Below are 18,021 nucleotides of genomic sequence, written 5' to 3'. Positions count from 1 at the left end.
TCAGGGGGGTGTTTACAACACACTTGTAACTAAGTGGATTTGGTTGTTACTTTACAACTTTGTTGCCAACAGATTCCCAACTTTCTCCGGGCCTGGCGCAGCGTGGTCCTGTCCCCCTTCCTCACAGGTAGGGCTGGGATTGTCTCTCCCCCTACAGTAACTTGGTTCTATATTTACTTTATCACATTCTCTTTATTTCTCAGCTTCATGTCCCCCCAGTCCCAGCCAGCTGGAGGAGTGCTGTGAGTGCTTTGTGATGCTGCTCAAGTAAGTGGACAGTCCATCCCATATTTTAGTTCTAGTGGGAATGCCCAGTTGTGATTTCTCACCCTGAACATGCAAAGGAGTTCTGGGAACTGGGGAGCCTGAGGCACAAGGAAGAACCTTTTGCCTCTTTTGGGAAGGACAGGACAGAAACACAACCAAAAATTCTGACCGTGGACAGCACGTGCTGTAACTCAGTAGCTGGGCTGTGGAAACTCAACTGGGAACTGCTCTCTGAACTGGGACTGAGAATCAGCAGCAGAGGCTGCTGAAAACCAATTTATCTGCCCAGTTGCTGCCCCAGGACTGTTCCTGTCCTGATATTTTTAAAGGACTCATGATCAACCCTGAAAGTCCAGTTAATATCTCTTACCCAAAATACAGCACATTTCCTAGGACATAAACACAGAGTATGAGACAGAAAGAATTCATTTTCCTCTAAAGAATAAACCTGACACAACAAAGATCTATAAGCTGCAGATGTGCAAGTGTTAACTTATAGTGTTCCTGAACATTCTGTGCATAAAGCAGTCCTGCATTGCCTTTACAAGGTAAAAAAGCCCAAGAAATCGTTATCTTATTCACCACAATCCTCTGATTTGCTCAAAAGAAGAACCAGAGCTCAGAGAGCCTGACTTGAACAAAGAGTTAATTAGAATTTAGAAATGGTCTGGGTTGGAAGGGGCCTTAAAGATCATCTGGAAAGGGATCCTCCACTCCTGTGCACACACATCTGAACAAAGCTCTGCTCTGGGCAGTTGCCCAACAACTCCCCTCAAAACAGGACCTCGGGTGCTTAGAAAGAGAAACTGGAATTGGGGTTTTTTTCAAGCTACAAAATCCTCATGGATTTGTGTTCAGTGAAACTTCAACTTATTTGACCATTTCCAAAATTACGATGAGGTAAAAATGTATTGCTCTACCTGGCTTAAAATTCCCACAGCACCAACCCATCCAGCCACAGATACTAGTTGAGAACTTCCCTCCTGATCTCCCTCTGCAGGTGTCCTGTCCTGGCTGACCTGGATGTCATTGGAATTGCCAAACAATACTCTCAGCTGGACCTTCCAGCTTTAGCCTTGGGCTGCCTGTTGCTGATCCCTCAGCCTGAGAAGCGAGAGCAGCAAATTCAGGTAAACAATAAGTTCGGTGTCCTGTCTGTGCCAGGGAAATGCCTTTAAGCATGCTCTGTAAAAGACAGCAACTTTTCATTCCAGTTTATTTAAATCCATCCCTGCTGGCAGCTGCTCAGCATTTCCCACTCACAAAGGCTTCTGAAAGGGATCATGTGAATACTTCCTTCTCTTTTTCTTTTCTTGAAGCAAACCCAGCTTCAAGTCACCCTGAGTGGCTTTGTCATATGACTTTGCCTTTTGAGAATTTGAGGATGTTTTATGGGATCCCACCCATAAAACACGTGATAAAAACCCTGCAAACCCCAAGCCATAACAAATTGTAAGAGAAGTGCTGAATCCTACTGTGGAAGAGTGTTGAGCTGAAAGCTCCTGATTTCTAAGAAAGATGCTTGATCTGCACAAATTGTGATGTAAAACCTTTGCCTTAAGGCCACATTCTCACCATCCACGGATCTTGACAGTTCCCTTTCTCTTCTCATTTGTTCCCATTAATTTATGCTCCACATTGTTCTCCAGGTGCACCATATTTGCCAAGAGCAAACTGGCACCAGTAAAGGCATCTTAAATCCTCAGACTTCCAGTCATTAAAGTTACATTCAGAAAGACTTTCCCAAATCACAGCATTAGTGTAGGACATTCACTCTGCTGCCAACGAGTCCAAAAAATCTGTAACAGCTACAGCAAAACACCCTTTGAGAGTTCAAAGCAATACTTTCAGTCCAACCACACAGCTCCTGGTTTGGTAATTCCATCTTTGCACCTGTAATATCAACATATTCCTTGTTCCTGAATGAATCAAATACTTGCTCTGAAGGGAGAGTTTCTACTTTAATCAGTCACAGAATATTAATGCTTTGTAACTTATTTTCACCAGGGTTTCTTATCAACTTGTAACACAGAAACTGTGCTGCAGCAAATAGATGAACACATGGGCACTGGAGAAGTTGTAGCATTTGCTTCTCAGGTAAATAAATAAATTTATTTGCCGTTGACTTGGAGGCTTTTCTGACACATAAGTGTACACAGAACATTTTCCCTCCTCTGACTTTGTCCAGCCTTACTTGACATAATGCTCAAAAACTATGAAATACTTGTAAAATCCATTTTTTTTCTGCTGTGCAACTGAAAAACTTCTTGTGTCCATGCCCAGTGCTGAGTTCCAGGCTGCCCCTGTTTGTAGGGCAGCAGGGGTTGCAGCAGCACCACCTTATTTTTCTAAATAAATATTTGAAGCTAAAAGGCCAAAGGGCTTATGAAAGTGCACTCTTGCCTTGGGGCAAGTTTCTTAACTCATCCCCTCTCTGAATCTGGAATTAGTCTTATAAAACCTGCCATTTCACAGCTCTTAAAAAAAAAGTAAAAAACCACAAAACCCTATTATAGAGCCCAATAGGAAAACTCTGAGCTCTTATCATTCAGAAATACAATTTCTTACATTTAAAATATTAATATTTTTCATTACTAAAACTTAAATCTACAGATCAGGTCTTTGGTTTTGGACAGTATCATAAATGAGAAGCTCTATGAAAAATTCTTGAAAACCAAGTATTATCCACTGTTGAAGCAACACCTGACGAACACTCACAGAATTAAAGAGCTGGTGGATTATTTTGCCAAAAAGAACAGGTAAGTTAATAAAAGGTAGAACAGGTGCTGCATTACTGGTAACTACAGAAACTGAATCTCTCCTTTTTTTATTTTCATCTATTTCAAGCCATGGAGGTTTTCTAGTACTTATTATCTAAGGACTTTTAAAGTCTTGCTAATTGAAATAAATAAAAATGTCATCTCACTACTTTGCAGATTTAAGATAGAGTTTTACAGTCATTCAAGACCAAGTAACAGATTGTTGAGCCTGGACTGGCAGCAGATCAAATGCAGTTCAAACAGAAGTAAAAAAACAGAGTGAAAAAGCAAACACTGCCCTTACCTTGAGGTGAACCCAGCTCAGCAGCATCACAGAGTCACAGCTTCAGCAACAGGATCACTCAGGAAAAATAAATGAGCTGCCCCTACTCAAGACTTTATTAGTGCTTTTGCCACCAAGTTTTCAAGAGTTAAAGCACCTCTTGTGCTCAATTAAATAACACAAAGGGCCTGGGGCAGGTCTCACAGCACTTGGGCTCCTCCACTCACCTGGGAACACTCATTTCAGAGCCCAAACACTCAGCATTGCAAGTCATTTGGTTACCAGTTATCCCACAGTCACACTGGGACAGGAACCAATAAACACTGAAATTCTAATATATATTGATTTTATTAAAGGACAGGCTCGTCAGGGTTTGTTTTCCTCTACTGGGGAAGGACAGGAGCCATCTGACTTCCAAACCAGGGGACCATGCTTGATTTTTCTACTCCAGTGTGTATTATGTAAATTCAAGTTAAGCTTTTGAGAGAGCTTAACTGGACAAAGTTGAGAACCTTTTGCCCTTTACAGCCTTGATGAAGCAACAGCCCTGATTCAAGAGTATCAAAAGAAACGTGGAAACCCTACCCTGGCAGACATCCCACCATCTGATCTTCTGAAGGTAAAAGAAGCCACTTCTGTACCTCATGCAGTACTTTCTCCCTTTTTTCCTAAAGAATTTCACTCATCATTTCATAAAAATACTTTTTAGCTGATTAATTTTAGTAAAATATATTGTATGTAATAAAATCTCCCTTCATCAATTCAAATAATTCATTTTACCTGACCCAAGTCTGTGCCATGCTAAGCATCACACTTCCAGGTACCTCCACAGCTCTTCCTAAGCCCTGTTAATATTGTTCTTTTCCCTTCCAGATGTACCTGAATGGATCAGAGGAGGCCTGGAACAGTCCTTGATAAGGTCGTGATTTATCCTTTTCTTCCCTCCCTCTCCTGGCAAGAGGAGACCTGTGCACTCACAGCACTCAAAAGAACATCAGACTAAAAACTCAAAGCTTTTACCAAAAGCTTCCATGACCTTTCCACATTTTTTCAGCTGTTCTAGGCTGTTTCTCTTCCATCCTGGTCATATTCAGCACTTTAATTTTAGGAAGGATGAAAGTTTATTTCCTTTACTTCTGTATTTCCCCACATTCCTGCTGTCAGGATCACTCTGAATTCATTCACCACAACATAACCTTGCACAATTGGGATAAACTCTTTTATAAAACTGTCAGGGGTGTAGTTCATGTAAAATACTTTGTAGATAAACTGTAAGTTTAACTATAATGAGCACAAATAAACTTCTGTATCAATTTTGGCCTTACAGCATTCTATAAACCTTTTTTAATGATGAGTTTGTCAGTAAATTGAGTTCCAGTCACTCACCTCCCTTAAATAATGTGTGCCAAGGTTTTCTTTCCAGGTTTGCTCTGCCTGCAGCAGGATAAAGCAACAGGAATGAGCCTCACTGCATGAAGTGCCACTTAGAGGCTCCTGAGCCACCAGCCTGAAATGCCTGGTCTGTGTCCAGGGAAAAACAGGTTTATTTGAATAGAAATAAGTTATTTAGTTAGCTCATGACACAGAAATAAGGGTTCTGTGCAGAATTTCCATTCTACCTCCTGGAAAAGCCATAATCCAAAGGCCAACATCTAAATGTTCTGCTGTAGAAAACAAAGATCAAACTGTTTTTGTTGGGAAGTTACAGCAGTTGTGGGAAATGGGAGCTGTTAAATACCCTCAGCTCCCTGCAGTCACTGCAATAGAGGAGCCCAAAGTTCCAGTTGTCTTGAACAACCAACATTTCCCTGCAGCAGCAGCACCTGTGTCACATGGAATTACATTATTGGAAGCCTCTGGACATGGAGCCAAGTGCACACACAGGTAGGGTCAGATGTGAGCCACAAATAAAGCAAAGCCTCTCTTCACTGGCTCTAGATTTAATGAGTTATTCATTTAAGACTCAAACTTTCTACGGTGAAATTATGAGGCAATTGTAACACTTTCAGAATCTATCAAGCCATTTTATTCCTTTAACTTAAATTGAGAATGTTAAATGGAGAAAATGAAATGTAAACTGGATTCTGAAGCAAACACAGCCTGGCCCCAGAGCCCTCAATCCCTTTGCTCAAGTATCCCTGGAAAGCTGGACACCAAAGCACAGCACCAGGCATTTCCCAGCCAATCACAACTGCTGCATCTTCCCCCAACAACACTGGATAAAGCTCAGTTTTTCTATGAAGTGGAGTTTATTACAACATTAAGGAACAGTATTTGGACAGTTATTTTAATGGAATATTTTACAAATCCATTCATACAGAGAAAAGCAAACACAATGTTGGTTAAATTCATTACATTGTTGAGCTGTTAGCAATAGGTGCAGGGCTGTAAACTAGCAATCAAGTATTGGAACTTGCAGTTCAGAATGAGATGGTAAAAATACCAGACAAGCAAAAGCCTTTTTAAGACTTTTTGTACTCAATTCTTTCTACTTTCACGTCATCTCCAATTAGTTGATAGACATATGTCACTACTGTAGAAGCCTGGATATCCATCAGCACAAATGAGGGAATGATGTTGCTGGAAAGAGAGGAAAAAATTCATATTAATTGTGTCTATAATCCCTTCAGCAGTGTTTTTACCACTACTCAGCAGAAATCACTTAAAGAAAAATGGATATTAATTCTGAAAGCACAGAACATCAGATCTGAGGCTGTAAATATTTTACTCTCATCTCTTCAGTCAAGGAGATTTAGGAAGTACAAGTATCAACCCTTCTCCCTGACATTTAAAACACAAACATTAACCCTCACCCTGAGTTTGTAGCTCAGTTTTGTTCCCAAAAAACCCTCCCAGAGTTTTCCCACACTCACTTCTCTAAGGCATGGTAGGCTCCTGTAGCTGATCCAGGGTTGATGTAGAACTTGTTTTCATGTTCAAATGCCTCGAATTTGTGTGTGTGCCCTGAAATGAGGATGTCCACATCAAACTGCCTCTGGAGCAGGGCCAAGCTGGCCATGTCACCCCAGGGAATGACCTGGTGACCATGGATCAGCCCGATCTTGAACTGTCCCACAGTCACCACCTTCTGCTCGGGGTAATTCAGGTTCTGAAAATAAAAACCAAGCATTAGATGGACACATTCATATCTAAAAATTTATATCTATATTTAAAGATTTATATTTAAACAACAGCAAGGAAAGAGAAGGAGAGAGTTTCTGACCTCATTTCATCACCACTTTTAGTTGGATGAACCCAAATGTTGCCTTTAAAAGACGCACAAAACCCATCATTCCCAAGGGAGATCAAAGTACCTCATCGAAGTCCCCTCGGACCACGTGGACATCCCCAGCCAGGGTTTTGAGGTAGTCATAGGTGTCCTTGGTGCAGAGATTCCCTGTGCACAGGATGTGTTGGATCTTCCCAGGAACCAGCAGCTTTTTGAACTTGGCTGGGAGGCTGTTGCATCTGTGGGGAATGTGGAGATCTCCCAACACCAGCACCAACTTCCAAGGATCATCGGGGGGAGAAAGATCATTACACACACTCGTTAAGGCAACAATCATTAGCAAACAGCATTTCCTGCAGTTTCCCAACTTTGCATTTTGATGGAAAAGCTACTAAAATAAGAATGAGATGGTGATGGAATATTGCTCTGAGGGAAAACAAGGGCCCTCACTAAACCATTACCTTAAAAACAAGGCTACAGAATCATCTTTATTTGGGCAAGATATAATAACAGGAATGTGTTAGCACTTCATGTACTTCACACAAAATTGGGAACTACCACAAACTATCTCCCTTTTTTCCTGTCCTGCACAGACCTGGCTAAACCGAGGCCACTTCCCTTAACTCTTCATCCAAGTTTTATCTACTTCAAAAGACTTCTGTTTTCTCCCTTATAAAAAACATTAAAAGTATTAAAAGAATATTAGAAAGCAGCAAATTTGCAATGTGTTAATAGGTGACAGGAAGAGTGTTCAGAGCCCATATTTTAGGAACCACTGAACAGAATAAGGCTGAAAAATAACCACCAAATACAACCAGGGCACTGCAGAGGAGCCAAGGCAGGTTATTGCACAGAGGGATTCTGTTACCATTTATATAAATTTCTATATATTCACAGCTTCAGTACAACGGATGCAAGAAAAAAAATGGGATGGGGGCTTCAAAATTAAGGATTCAGGTGATGCAAAGCCATAGTTTAACACCACAGGCTTTAAATCTGCAAATAAAGAATTAATGCAACACAGCAATAAATTAATTATGCAAAGATCAGCTCTACAAAGCAGGGGATGTTATGACACTGGGAAAATGGGAATGGTTGTTTCCAGACCCAGTGTTAACTTGATAAATGGCTCTACATTAAAAATGTTTGTTAGCGCGGCAGTTCCTAAAATAACAGCCATCAGTTTGTAAAGGACACAGCCCAGATATATTTATATATATAAAAATAAATATAGCTAGGCTAAGAAATGGTATTTTTAAATATTTTTGATCTATTTTTAGGCCATGCAGCTACTTTCTTGCTAACAGTCACCACGAAAGGCAGAAGGAACTTGGGTGGCTTTTTTGCTTGGTTTTGGGGGTGGGGTTTTTTTTTCAGATTAAGAACATCTCAGTGCCAGCAAAGTCGTTTGGAGACAGATGGTCTGAAGTACTGATAAAGCAACACCAGAGTTTTTTAATCAATGAGTGGCCAATTCAAAACTAAACCAGGAGAGGAAAAATTCAAAATAAAGACACATTTCTGATGGTCTTTTGAGAATTCCCAGTGAAAAATCCCCCAAGCAGGGTCCTGGGAATGGTACTGGGATGCAAGTTAAAAATGGGTAACTGCGATTTTGATATTATTAATCAAAATTATTTGATTAATAAGTGGCAATAGCTAAGATTGTCTTACTGATGCCTGAGGGACTTAGTTGTGCAATACCAGTTATTTGATGATTAATAAAATTATCCTGCCACTTAAAACACACAACCCTGAACTGTCAGGCCCCATATTCTCCCCCAAAAATCACATTTGAGCTCCCATAATTAAAGAAAAGCTACAGTAACCAACCCAAAATGTTTAATCATCCCAAGGATCTGCAGCATAAAACAGAGGCAGAGGATGTCAAACCTCCTGAGTTTTACCAGGAATTGGGGTGTGGGTTGAGCAGCAGCCCCTAATTCACCTGCCACTGCCACGAAGGAGCCCCTAATACCGGTATTAGCAAAGCCAAGGAGTAACTTACTCTGTGCCCGGCCTGAGTGGGATGGAGGAGTTGATTGCAGACAAGGGGGGTGGAAAATATGATCAATGTTAAACGAGAGGAAGCAACAGAAGAGAAAACACAGCCAAATGAACGCGCAAATAATAATTAATGAATCGTTGATGTTATGAGAGAAGCGTTAAATTAAAATAAAAAAATAAATAAATTAATGCGATTACGGTTAAATTAATACGGATATAAACAGGGCTTCCTGCAAGGACGGCCCGGGACCCCCCGCCCGCCCGCTCTGCGCCAGCCCCGCGGGAGGAGGTGATCGCGGGGCCCAGGAGGGTACCGAGGAGGGGTTCCCGGGAGGAATGCCGGGGGTTCCCGGGGTTTGGGATCCCGGTGTCCCCCCGCTCTCACCATCGCGGCCGCTCCGCTCCGGCCCTCCCGGAACCCGCCCGGCACCGCCCCCGCTACGGCGGCTGCGAGCGGCCAACACAGCGCCCAACGCGGGCGTGTCGCGTCCCGCACCCACTGAGCTGGTTCACACGCGTGGAAAGAGCGTTCTCCGCAAAAATCCCTGTCCATTGGCCACAAATTGCATAGTTCTCTTATTGATTATAATATCTCCTATTGCTTAATGATCCTCTCGCTTCCCATACTAATTAGTGCCATGCTCAGTCCTTCTCCTGAGTTTGGGGGTTTCTTGGGTCGGTGGTCACAGATCCCCCTGCCAGAATCACCTTTTACCCAGTTGGATCTGGTTTCAGCACAGTTGCTGAGTTGGGATTATTAGTTTCTTCCTTATCTAGGGGGTTCTGCCCGAGATCGTTGTGGTCCATAAATCCTGCATTCCTTGTGCCCTATCTCAAGTGGCACAAAGTGGTTCATCCTTCTCCCCTCGCTTTGTTAACCTTGCCCGGGTCCGAGATCACTGGAACAGCCTTAGACCTTAACAAGGCAATTCTACCCACAAGTCATTTATCTTCCTAACACCTGGACAGCACTTAGAAATTGTTGGCTGCTGTTTCACCGATTAAATCTCCCTTCTTGTCAATTAGGCTGGAAAATTACAAAGATCAAACATCGAAGAACATCCTTACTTAAGAAAAATTTTACATATTCCATATTTTGCAACGCTGGTGTGGCCTCCCCTTGAGTACTGGGGTCCGTTTTGGACACCACAATATAAAAAAAGACACTGAAGGTGTTAGTGAGCGTCCAAAGGAGGCCACGAGGATGGGGAAGGGTCTGAGGGGAAGCTGTGTGAGGAGGGGCTGAGGGCACGGGGTTTGTTCAGCTGGAGGAGGCTGAGGGGAGACCTCATCCCAATCCACAGCTTCCTCACTAGGGGCAGAACTGATCTCTTCTGACCAGGGACAGGACCCAGGGAACGGCTGGAGCTGTGTCAGGGGAGGTTTAGGTTGGATCTCAGGAGAAGGTTCTTCCCCCAGAGGGTGGTGGGGCACTGAACAGGCTCCCCAGGGAACGGTCACGGCCCCAAGGCTGCCAAAGCTCAAGGAGCGTTTGGACAACGCTCTCAGGGGCAGGGTGGGATTGTTGGGGTGTCCTGAGCAGGGCCAGGGGTTGGAACGATGATCCTTGTTGTCTCTCCCGCTCAGGACATTCCAGAATTCCCACATCCGGGGCCCTGCCCGCCGGCCCCGCCCCAGCGGCGTTTCCCGCCCTGGGCCGTGAGGGGAGGCGGGGCGGCCATGAAGTGCGTGATTGGGGGGGCGCAGCTCCGAGGTACCGGGGTGCGGGAGCCCGGGACACGCAAATCCCCCGGGATTTGTGCGGGAAACAGGGAGCCCAGGGCGGGGCCGCGAGCGGGACCGGGCGTTGCCCTCAGGGGCGGCCCCGAGGGCTCCGAGGCGGAGCGGGACAGGAGCCCTGGAGCTGACGGGGGATCCACCTCCTCCTCATCCCGCAGGACACGGGAGATCGTGGGGAATGTGCGGCCTCTGGGAATTGTTCAGATTAGGGAGCATAGCGCTGGATTTGGGGACTCCCAGGTGGAGAAGCCGTGGCTTGGCTGAGTGTCTCCCTGTGCACTTCCAGCGGCACAATCCACGCCTGGATATCTCCCTGTGCACTTCCAGAGGCACAGTCCACTCCTTGGTGTCTCCCTGTGCACTTCCAGAGGCACAATCCACTCTTTGTTGTCTCCCTCTGGACTTCCAGAGGCACAACCCGACTCCTGGGTGCAGCGTTCTGTGGAAAAGGCTGCTCTGTCCCTGCCAGAGGCAAATTCCAGGACCCTCCGCTGGGCTCTGCCCTGTTTCTTAGGGTTCCATCTCCACAGATATCCCACTGCTCACAGCTTCCCAAACTTTCCATCTACAAAATACAATTTCTAAGTGGTGTTTGGTCTGATTGAATGAATTTGGGCTGACACCAGGCCCCAGGTGCTGCAAAGGGACAGATGACACTGAGGTGCCTCATCAGAGGCAGCTCCCAAAACATCGAGGGTTTTGTGCCAATTAAAAAAGAAAAAAAAGTAACATTTTCCACTATCAGTTTTCTTTCAAATGTGTAGGAAATCTGTAATGTTGCCTCATAAATTATTCTGGGGAAAATGCCGTACAACCTTTTTATTTTAATTTAGGATGCCTATTGCACTGTTTTCTTTCCCTGGCAGTGTTTGGAAGAGCAATCCATGCCATAGCACGTATTAGTGATGAATTTTGGTTTGACCCCGTAGAAAAAGGTGTAAGTGAATTTGATTTATTCTAATTTAAAAATCTTTGGAAGCTCAACATTTATGTTGCTGGACGTTGTGTTGTTTTCCTAGAGGTGCCCTTCAGCCTGAGTTACACTCTCTCCCAACTTCCTCCGCTTTCAATATGGACAAAAGCCATATTTTCTGTAATTGTAATTATGCAGATTCCAGCGTGGAATACTTCCTACTCTGCCCTAATATCCTTTGATTTTTTGTGACCCAAGCTGAGGCTTGTCCAGGACATCCAGATTATTGCCAAGGGGTTCATTTGTGCTGTCACAGGTCAAAAGGTTTGTGTTTTTTACCACACAAAAACCACCTCTAAACAACATGTTTTGTACTGTTGTGACTCAACAGGAAGAACACATCCATTAATGCCTTTGATTAACCAAACACAATTTCCAGCAGAATTAGGGTTTTCTCTAGAGGTTTCTTAGTTAAAAGTGACCAACTCTCCTTTAACTCACTGGAAAATCCCAAGTGGAGATAATTCCATTTTATACCTGTGGTATTGAATGGGTATATCACATTCCATATCATGTCAAGAATTCCTGAGGTGTGAGTAGTGTCTTTGCTCGTTTGTATGGATCATGCACAGGAAGATTATTTTAGAATAAACTCCTTCAAATGCCTCAAACACAAGCTGAGCTCTGGGTGTTTGGGTAACTCGCCCTTCAGGGCCACTTAAACACCCACAGATTGGAATCCCATCCCTGTATTATACCACTGACTTCTGGCTGGTAATAATGAAGGTGGGAAGTTTGAACATAACTGTATTCCTAATAAATCTGTATTTATTTCGAGATGTACATCTCAGGGTTTTCTGGTGGTTCTAAAGCCCAGAGGAGGCTTTTTTTAAGGTTCAATATTAAATAGTTTTGAGTTAATACATTATTTTACTTCTACCTCACCAAAGGTTGGATTTGATGATCTTAGAGGTCTTTTCCAACCTTAGTGATTTTGTGATTCCATTTCCAGCTTGCCTTAAGATCAGTGAATTCCTCGAGGTCAGCATATGCCTATGTCTTCTTCTCATCCATGTTTTTCCAACATTACTGCTGGACAGCTGTGCCTGATCCCTGCCACAAGGAGAAGCAGTTATCCCTCCCCTGTAAACTGATAGTTAAGGTACATCTCAATGGCTTGTTACACACAGCTTTGGAAGCAGCAAATTAACCCCATTTCCAGGTGGAATTCCGGGGGGAGGAGCAGGAGCTCCAGATATACCCTACAAAAATAGGGAAATCATACTGCAAAGTTGCTTGGTGAGTAACCTCTGCACTGATTGATTTTATTTTTATTTTTCCCAGGCAGTTCTCCCTGTATTTAGATGTGCAAATGTGCTGGGAAGGAATGTAGAGAAGTGCAGCATCTCTACCAGCCCCAGCGATCATCATGTCACCTTTCAGCTCCTCTGCAAACACGGTGGGTGACACAGGGAGTGGCTTCACGGGGACAGGAGCAGTTTAAAACCACAGGGCAGCACAATATTTAATGTGGTTATTAACTGAACTTTACCAATGGAACATTTTGCCAAACACTTTCAGCCTCTTCACGTCATAATTTATGTTTGTCATGTTAATATTTATCATATATAACTTTTAAAGTGGAGTTATAATAGGCTTTATCAGTTCTTCAGCTGACAACATTTTGAATCAGTCTGCATTAAATTCTGAGGAAAAAAAAGCACATTATGGGAAGGGAGAGAAATCCTGGTCTGGCAGATGTTTGAACTACAAGATTTACTGGGTCTTTCCACTTCTAATGCAGTTCTTCAGCACAGGAGCAGGACTTGGAATGTTCATCAGCATCAGCCTTTGCAAAACTCACAAAGAAGCATCATCTACCAACACAGAGCTGAGCTGTGTCACAGGCAGTGCTTTATATTAATAAAAATCTATCTTGTGTTACTGATAATGGGGTAATATATTGAATTAGGCCTCCAGACAACTCGGCTCTCTTTAGTCCAGGCTTACCCACAAACACACAGACATCTGTAGGGTTTGCCTTTTGTATTTCACTCCCATTTGTATTATTTTACCAGTTAAATATTGAGGCCTTTTTTTCCTCTGCATTTGTTGCACTTTTTGCTGTTCATTTATTTCTTGTGGAGTCTTAAAAAACTCAGATGCTGGATGGGCACAACTTACAGGATGGAGGAAATCTTGGATGGCAGGTGAATTCCATTTTCTATTTATTTCCACATAGCTGAGTAAGTCCCTTGGTTACTTTCTCTATTGAACAATTAATACTTAAAAAAAAAGAAATCAAGATTACAGACCAGCATTGATTTGTGTTCATTTCCTCTATATTTAGGTGTTGTAAAAACATACAACCTGACATTTCAAGAATGTGATCCCTTGCAGGCTGTTTTTGCAAAGCACATGTGTCCAAACATCCTTAAAGTCCACTCCAGGTAACAAATACAAAACCATTTTCTGAGTTTGACTTTCTGATGGGAGTAACAAATGCCAACCAGTCACTTGTGACAGGTTATTTCAATGCTGAGTGACATTTTACAGGCTGCTGGCTGATGTGATGATTCACTTCCCAACCAGCCAAGAAGAAATAACCTTATCAGTTACTCCAGTGAAAGTTTGTTTCAAGAGTTACACTGAGGAAGACACTGGTAAGGAAATTCAGAATATATGAACCAATACTTGGACTTTTAGCACAGGTGAACTCAAGGAATAATAGCTGTCATAAGTGGAGAATGCATTTCATGGCTCAGTGACACTTTTAAGAGAGGGAACATACATAGAGAGATTTTAAGTCATGCTGCCACCCTCTGGTTTTAGTATATTTTAGGAAAGCAAGTTTTTAATAACATTTTCTAGGTGTCAGTGGCAGATATCAGACTGAGCAGCCAATTGAAATAAATTATGCCACTTGCTGTAGGCTTGAAAGAGGTAATTACTGTGCTGCAAGAGCAGGAGCATGGCAACTGCCAGCGAACAGGGGCTGATGTGGGGTTTTAAGAAGAACTGTTTAAATCTGAACACCACAATTAGAGAATTGATATCATTAGAGGGTGTATTTTAGGCTGAGGACAGTACAGGGGGTCAGCTGGGCTCACACTGTCACTGCCACAGTCACATCTCCAGGAGGTGGAGAACAAATCTGCAGATTCCTGGAGTGTGACTCAAACTAATTTAAAGATATAATCGTGTTTTTGAAGTAGAGGTTCTTGGATATCATATAATAAAGGGGTGCTTTTCATATTTATTACTACCAAAGCTGAGGACAATGACCTAGGAATAGTCTGGGAAGAGGCTGTAACACTCCCTTAGCAGCCTTGCCTTCCCTGGGGGTGTTTGTGCAGCTCCAGCCACTCTGGAATTTTTTTGAGTGTCTCAGGGTGTTCCACATCAGGAAAGCACCTCTCACGTTCCCTTCACACACCAATTAACAGCCCCGGCCTAATCAGCTGGTAATGAACAACTGAATACCTGGAACTGAAGAGCCAATTTCCTGTTGCCACTCACGTGCCAGGAAAAGATTGGAATTTAAAACAAAGAGCCTCAGTCCACCTCTCTGTGCTCTGATGATTGTCACCAAGTTTGATTAATCAGTTTAAGTCAGGCAGCATTTTGGGCTTCCCATCCCTGCAACAATAGGCAGCTGGGAATATTATTTGTGAGAGATGCCTGTGGATGGAGCAGATTGACAAGAACAGCAGCAGGTACAGGGTTAGATCACACATCAGAACATGGAATGGGTTCTGTTAAAATCCATTTAAATCTACACAAAGCACTGTAAATAAATGGAGGATTTCATTTTAATTATGAAATAAATTTAGATAAGCTAAACGTTTATTACTGTTGATCACTATAAAAACACAATTATTCAAACAATGCTGATGTAAAAACCTTGGGGTCATAAGCATAGTTCTGTTGAGTTCAAACTTCACTCCTGTGAGTCCCTGATTTTGTTGTTATCCCAAACAGACTTTTCCAGGACGATGGTTACTGAGATTCACCTCAGTCCAGAGGAATTCGACTACTTTCAAGTTGGAGTAGATTCTGAAGTGACATTTTGCCTTAAAGAGTTGAGGGTAAAGTAAGAATTTGTCTGGAAAATAAACCACATCCCATTACTTTGCTTGAGTGGACCAGGATGGTCCCATGGAATGTGTGTCCCACCAGCCCCCCTGACAGCAGCAGGATTTCACCAGCTGGTCAAGGATTAGCTTTAAACCCCAGGATCCTCAGGGCTCTGCAGAGCCCCTCAGAGCAGCCTTTGGAAGGCAAACAAAGCATTTCTAAACCCAAACTGTGGTTTCTGTGCTGGGCAGACACAGCTGCCCTGGAGAGTTCTCCATGCAGAGCCTCCTCTGGCAAAGCTCTGGCAGGGAAGGCAAGAAATTATTCTGGAAGCAGCAGAATTTTACCCTCTTTTTGCCAGTAACCAACAGCTGGGATAAACTTACATACTAATATTAATCTTGTGGGTTTAAACCAGCACTTAACCCCCCACTCCTTCTTTTCCAGGGCCTGCTGGCGTTTTCCGAAGCCACCGGTGTTCCTGTGTCCATCCACTTTGACAGATGTGGGAAGTAGGTGTTGGGACACACATGGGTGGGAGCCCTGCAGTTACAGGAGGGTTGTGTCTGCAGTCCCTCAGGGAATATTGACCTGCAGCAATAGAGCACATTTTGATTCCATTCCAAAAGCCATTTCTGACCTCTGATCCCAGAGTAAGGAGTTTGTAATTCCACAGAAAGCATTTCACCCAGGCACTGCCAAGGCAGCCTTGCTGCTGTGTGTGAGTTCCCTGGACACTGGAGGCCCTCAGTTGAATGCCTGCAATGAGTTATTCAGCAGTTAAAGAAACATTTTCTGAATAAGTATAATTTTAACAATTACACATTCAGAACTCTCATCTGGCTGTAACACTGTGTAGCTTTTGCTCCCTGGGGCATTAAACCTGTAATGGGAGGACACCTCTCCTTCCTCAGCAGCAAACACGGGATATTTCCAGCTTTCCAGAGGAGGCATTTTTTAATCCTTATGTAGCATCACAGGAGCTGTGTCTCCTCCCACAGTGTCTGTAATTCCATGTGCTGTGCAGTCTCCATGTTTGTGTTCAGGCCCATTGCTTTCAGCATTGAGGACATGCTGCTGGAGGCCAGCTTGATCCTGGCCACCCTGTGTGAGGCTCAGAAGGAGGCAGATTCCCAGGAGCGCTGCTGCCCACAGCAGTGGGGCAGGTAAGAGGATGAAACCCTCAAGTTTTCACAGGGAAACTGTGAACCAGGTGGGTTTAGGAACATCTCAGCAGCACACACAAAAATAAGGGGGTGCCAGAGGGAGCATTCCATAGTAACTCTGCTTTCCTCATCTCTGCAGGGTTTGGGTGCAGCAAGGAGGGGTGGGAAGATACTTGCTGAGAATCTACTCTAAAGCCATAATCTTTCAATGAACAGAAAATCACGATGTTCTGAGGAAAATGCACAAAGCCAGTTACTAACCCACCCTACTCTGCCCAATGCAGCTCAGAGACACATCCTGATAAACCCTCTGTGGATGAGCCCAACAGCACAGACATTTCCAAACATCCCCAGCGGGATGGGAACGCTCCCACCAGTCCTGTGGCTAAACGAGAGGTAAAAAGCATTCCCAGAGTCACAGGGAGGGATGTGACAGGAAGAGCCACAGCCGAGGCAGCAGGAGAGGCCATGGATGCTCCTTTTCAGAAGGTGAGGGGACTCCCCATCCCGTGAGCAGGGGAAGCACAACTGGGGTTGAGCTGAGCACACCGTGCACAGGGTGTGTCACACCATGTTCCATTCTGCATCTGCTTTCCCATGGGATCAGCAGAACCCAGCAGTGTCATGTTTAACACGGGGAACACTCCCGGGGGCAGGCGGGTCTCTCTGGGAAACGCTGCAGACTGAAAGTGGCAAAAGCTTCACAAATAATTAATTCTGTATCAAGTGGCTTCTTACCTGTGTAAATACTGCATTTTCCAGTTCCACTCCTTGTTTTTTGGAGCTGTTTCCTACAAGGAGAAGGATGCCACGGGTCACACCTTCCAGAGCTTGGCGACAGCCAGCGACACCGAGGAGGACCTGGGCCCCTTGCAGAGCTCCCCGGTGCTGTAGGGCACGAGGGCTTCGGGCCCAAGCACAGGCTTGGGCACTGCCTGGGAGGGAAGGGCAGGGCAGGCCCACAGTCGGTGCCTGCTGCTGTGACCCAGCAGCACAGACTGTTCCAGAACTGCTGCTGCTCTTAGACTGGCACAGATTTAGGTCACGACTGACTCAGCTGAGGTTTGTGTGTTACGAGTTCTGTAGGAACAGTCTGGGGGTTCTGCTCTCAGAACACTCTCAGTGGAGACCGAGAGAGTCCCACAGTTTGAATACAAACCCTGTTACCACTTCAGGCAAATGAAGCTGCTGTTCTAGTTAAGGGTGCTGGAAAAATATCCCATCCATCCCTTCTGGCACAGCCAGACCCAGCCCAGCTCCAGGATAACTCAGGATTTTACAGAAACTCTGTAGAACCAGCATTTAACTGAACAACCCAAGTTGTCACAGAACCACAGTTTAAGAAATAAAGGTTTGTGTTTCAACTCAAAGGCTTGAGTTATTCTTTTCCCTCCCCACATCTCTTCCACAAGTCAGGGGCAGTGCAGTATTTCCAAAGTCACACAACACCAAGATTCCCAGTCTTTGGTCAATGAAAGGATCATTATCTTCCTGCCAGACTGTTGGGTGTCACTCAGGTGTGGATTTGAGGCACTGCAGGGGGGTATAAGTGACAGCCCCCCCCCAGCACTGGCTGTGCC

General features: G+C 44.1%; 3 protein-coding genes across 9 annotated transcripts in view; 2 read left to right on the top strand and 1 right to left on the bottom strand.

Annotated features, from left to right (window-relative positions):
• Positions 1–4,633, top strand: part of KNTC1 (kinetochore associated 1) — a 34,889-nt gene extending 30,256 nt beyond the window's left edge. For both annotated transcript variants that reach the window (XM_027689521.1, XM_027689522.1), the window contains exons 58-64: positions 73–127; positions 204–267; positions 1,268–1,397; positions 2,275–2,364; positions 2,881–3,026; positions 3,838–3,928; positions 4,183–4,633. In XM_027689521.1, the coding sequence (XP_027545322.1) occupies positions 73–127; positions 204–267; positions 1,268–1,397; positions 2,275–2,364; positions 2,881–3,026; positions 3,838–3,928; positions 4,183–4,224 (618 nt within the window). In that variant the 3' untranslated portion in view covers positions 4,225–4,633. The remainder of the gene's footprint in view (positions 1–72; positions 128–203; positions 268–1,267; positions 1,398–2,274; positions 2,365–2,880; positions 3,027–3,837; positions 3,929–4,182) is intronic.
• A 906-nt stretch (positions 4,634–5,539) lies between these two features.
• Positions 5,540–8,991, bottom strand: VPS29 (VPS29, retromer complex component). Of its 2 annotated transcripts, XM_027689561.1 has the most exons (5): positions 8,931–8,979; positions 8,547–8,558; positions 6,624–6,815; positions 6,183–6,418; positions 5,540–5,889 (listed from the first exon to the last, which is right to left on the bottom strand). In XM_027689561.1, exons 1-5 carry the CDS (start codon positions 8,931–8,933, stop codon positions 5,772–5,774), a joined length of 561 nt encoding a protein of 186 aa, XP_027545362.1. In that variant the 5' UTR covers positions 8,934–8,979; the 3' UTR covers positions 5,540–5,771. The 2 variants fall into 2 exon arrangements, with proteins under 2 accessions (XP_027545362.1, XP_027545363.1); XM_027689562.1 differs by lacking the exon at positions 8,547–8,558 and having other exon boundaries at positions 8,931–8,991.
• A 1,183-nt stretch (positions 8,992–10,174) lies between these two features.
• RAD9B (RAD9 checkpoint clamp component B) lies at positions 10,175–17,805 on the top strand. Of its 5 annotated transcripts, XM_027689556.1 has the most exons (12): positions 10,188–10,259; positions 11,152–11,222; positions 12,211–12,360; positions 12,543–12,657; positions 13,549–13,648; positions 13,755–13,861; positions 15,180–15,286; positions 15,723–15,787; positions 16,322–16,441; positions 16,726–16,930; positions 17,204–17,363; positions 17,399–17,805. In XM_027689556.1, the coding sequence occupies exons 1-11, from the start codon at positions 10,226–10,228 to the stop codon at positions 17,333–17,335; spliced, it is 1,206 nt and encodes a 401-aa protein (XP_027545357.1). In that variant the 5' UTR covers positions 10,188–10,225; the 3' UTR covers positions 17,336–17,363; positions 17,399–17,805. The 5 variants fall into 5 exon arrangements, with proteins under 5 accessions (XP_027545358.1, XP_027545357.1, XP_027545359.1 ...); XM_027689557.1 differs by having other exon boundaries at positions 10,175–10,230; positions 17,204–17,805; XM_027689558.1 differs by having other exon boundaries at positions 13,791–13,861; positions 17,204–17,805.
• The last annotated feature ends 216 nt before the right edge of the window (positions 17,806–18,021 follow it).

This window comes from Neopelma chrysocephalum, unplaced genomic scaffold, assembly GCF_003984885.1.
Source record: "Neopelma chrysocephalum unplaced genomic scaffold, ASM398488v2 Primary Assembly neopelma1_77, whole genome shotgun sequence".
NCBI lineage: Eukaryota > Metazoa > Chordata > Aves > Passeriformes > Pipridae > Neopelma > Neopelma chrysocephalum.
Note: the sequence above shows the minus strand (reverse complement) of the source record. Positions and strands in the feature narration are given on the sequence as shown.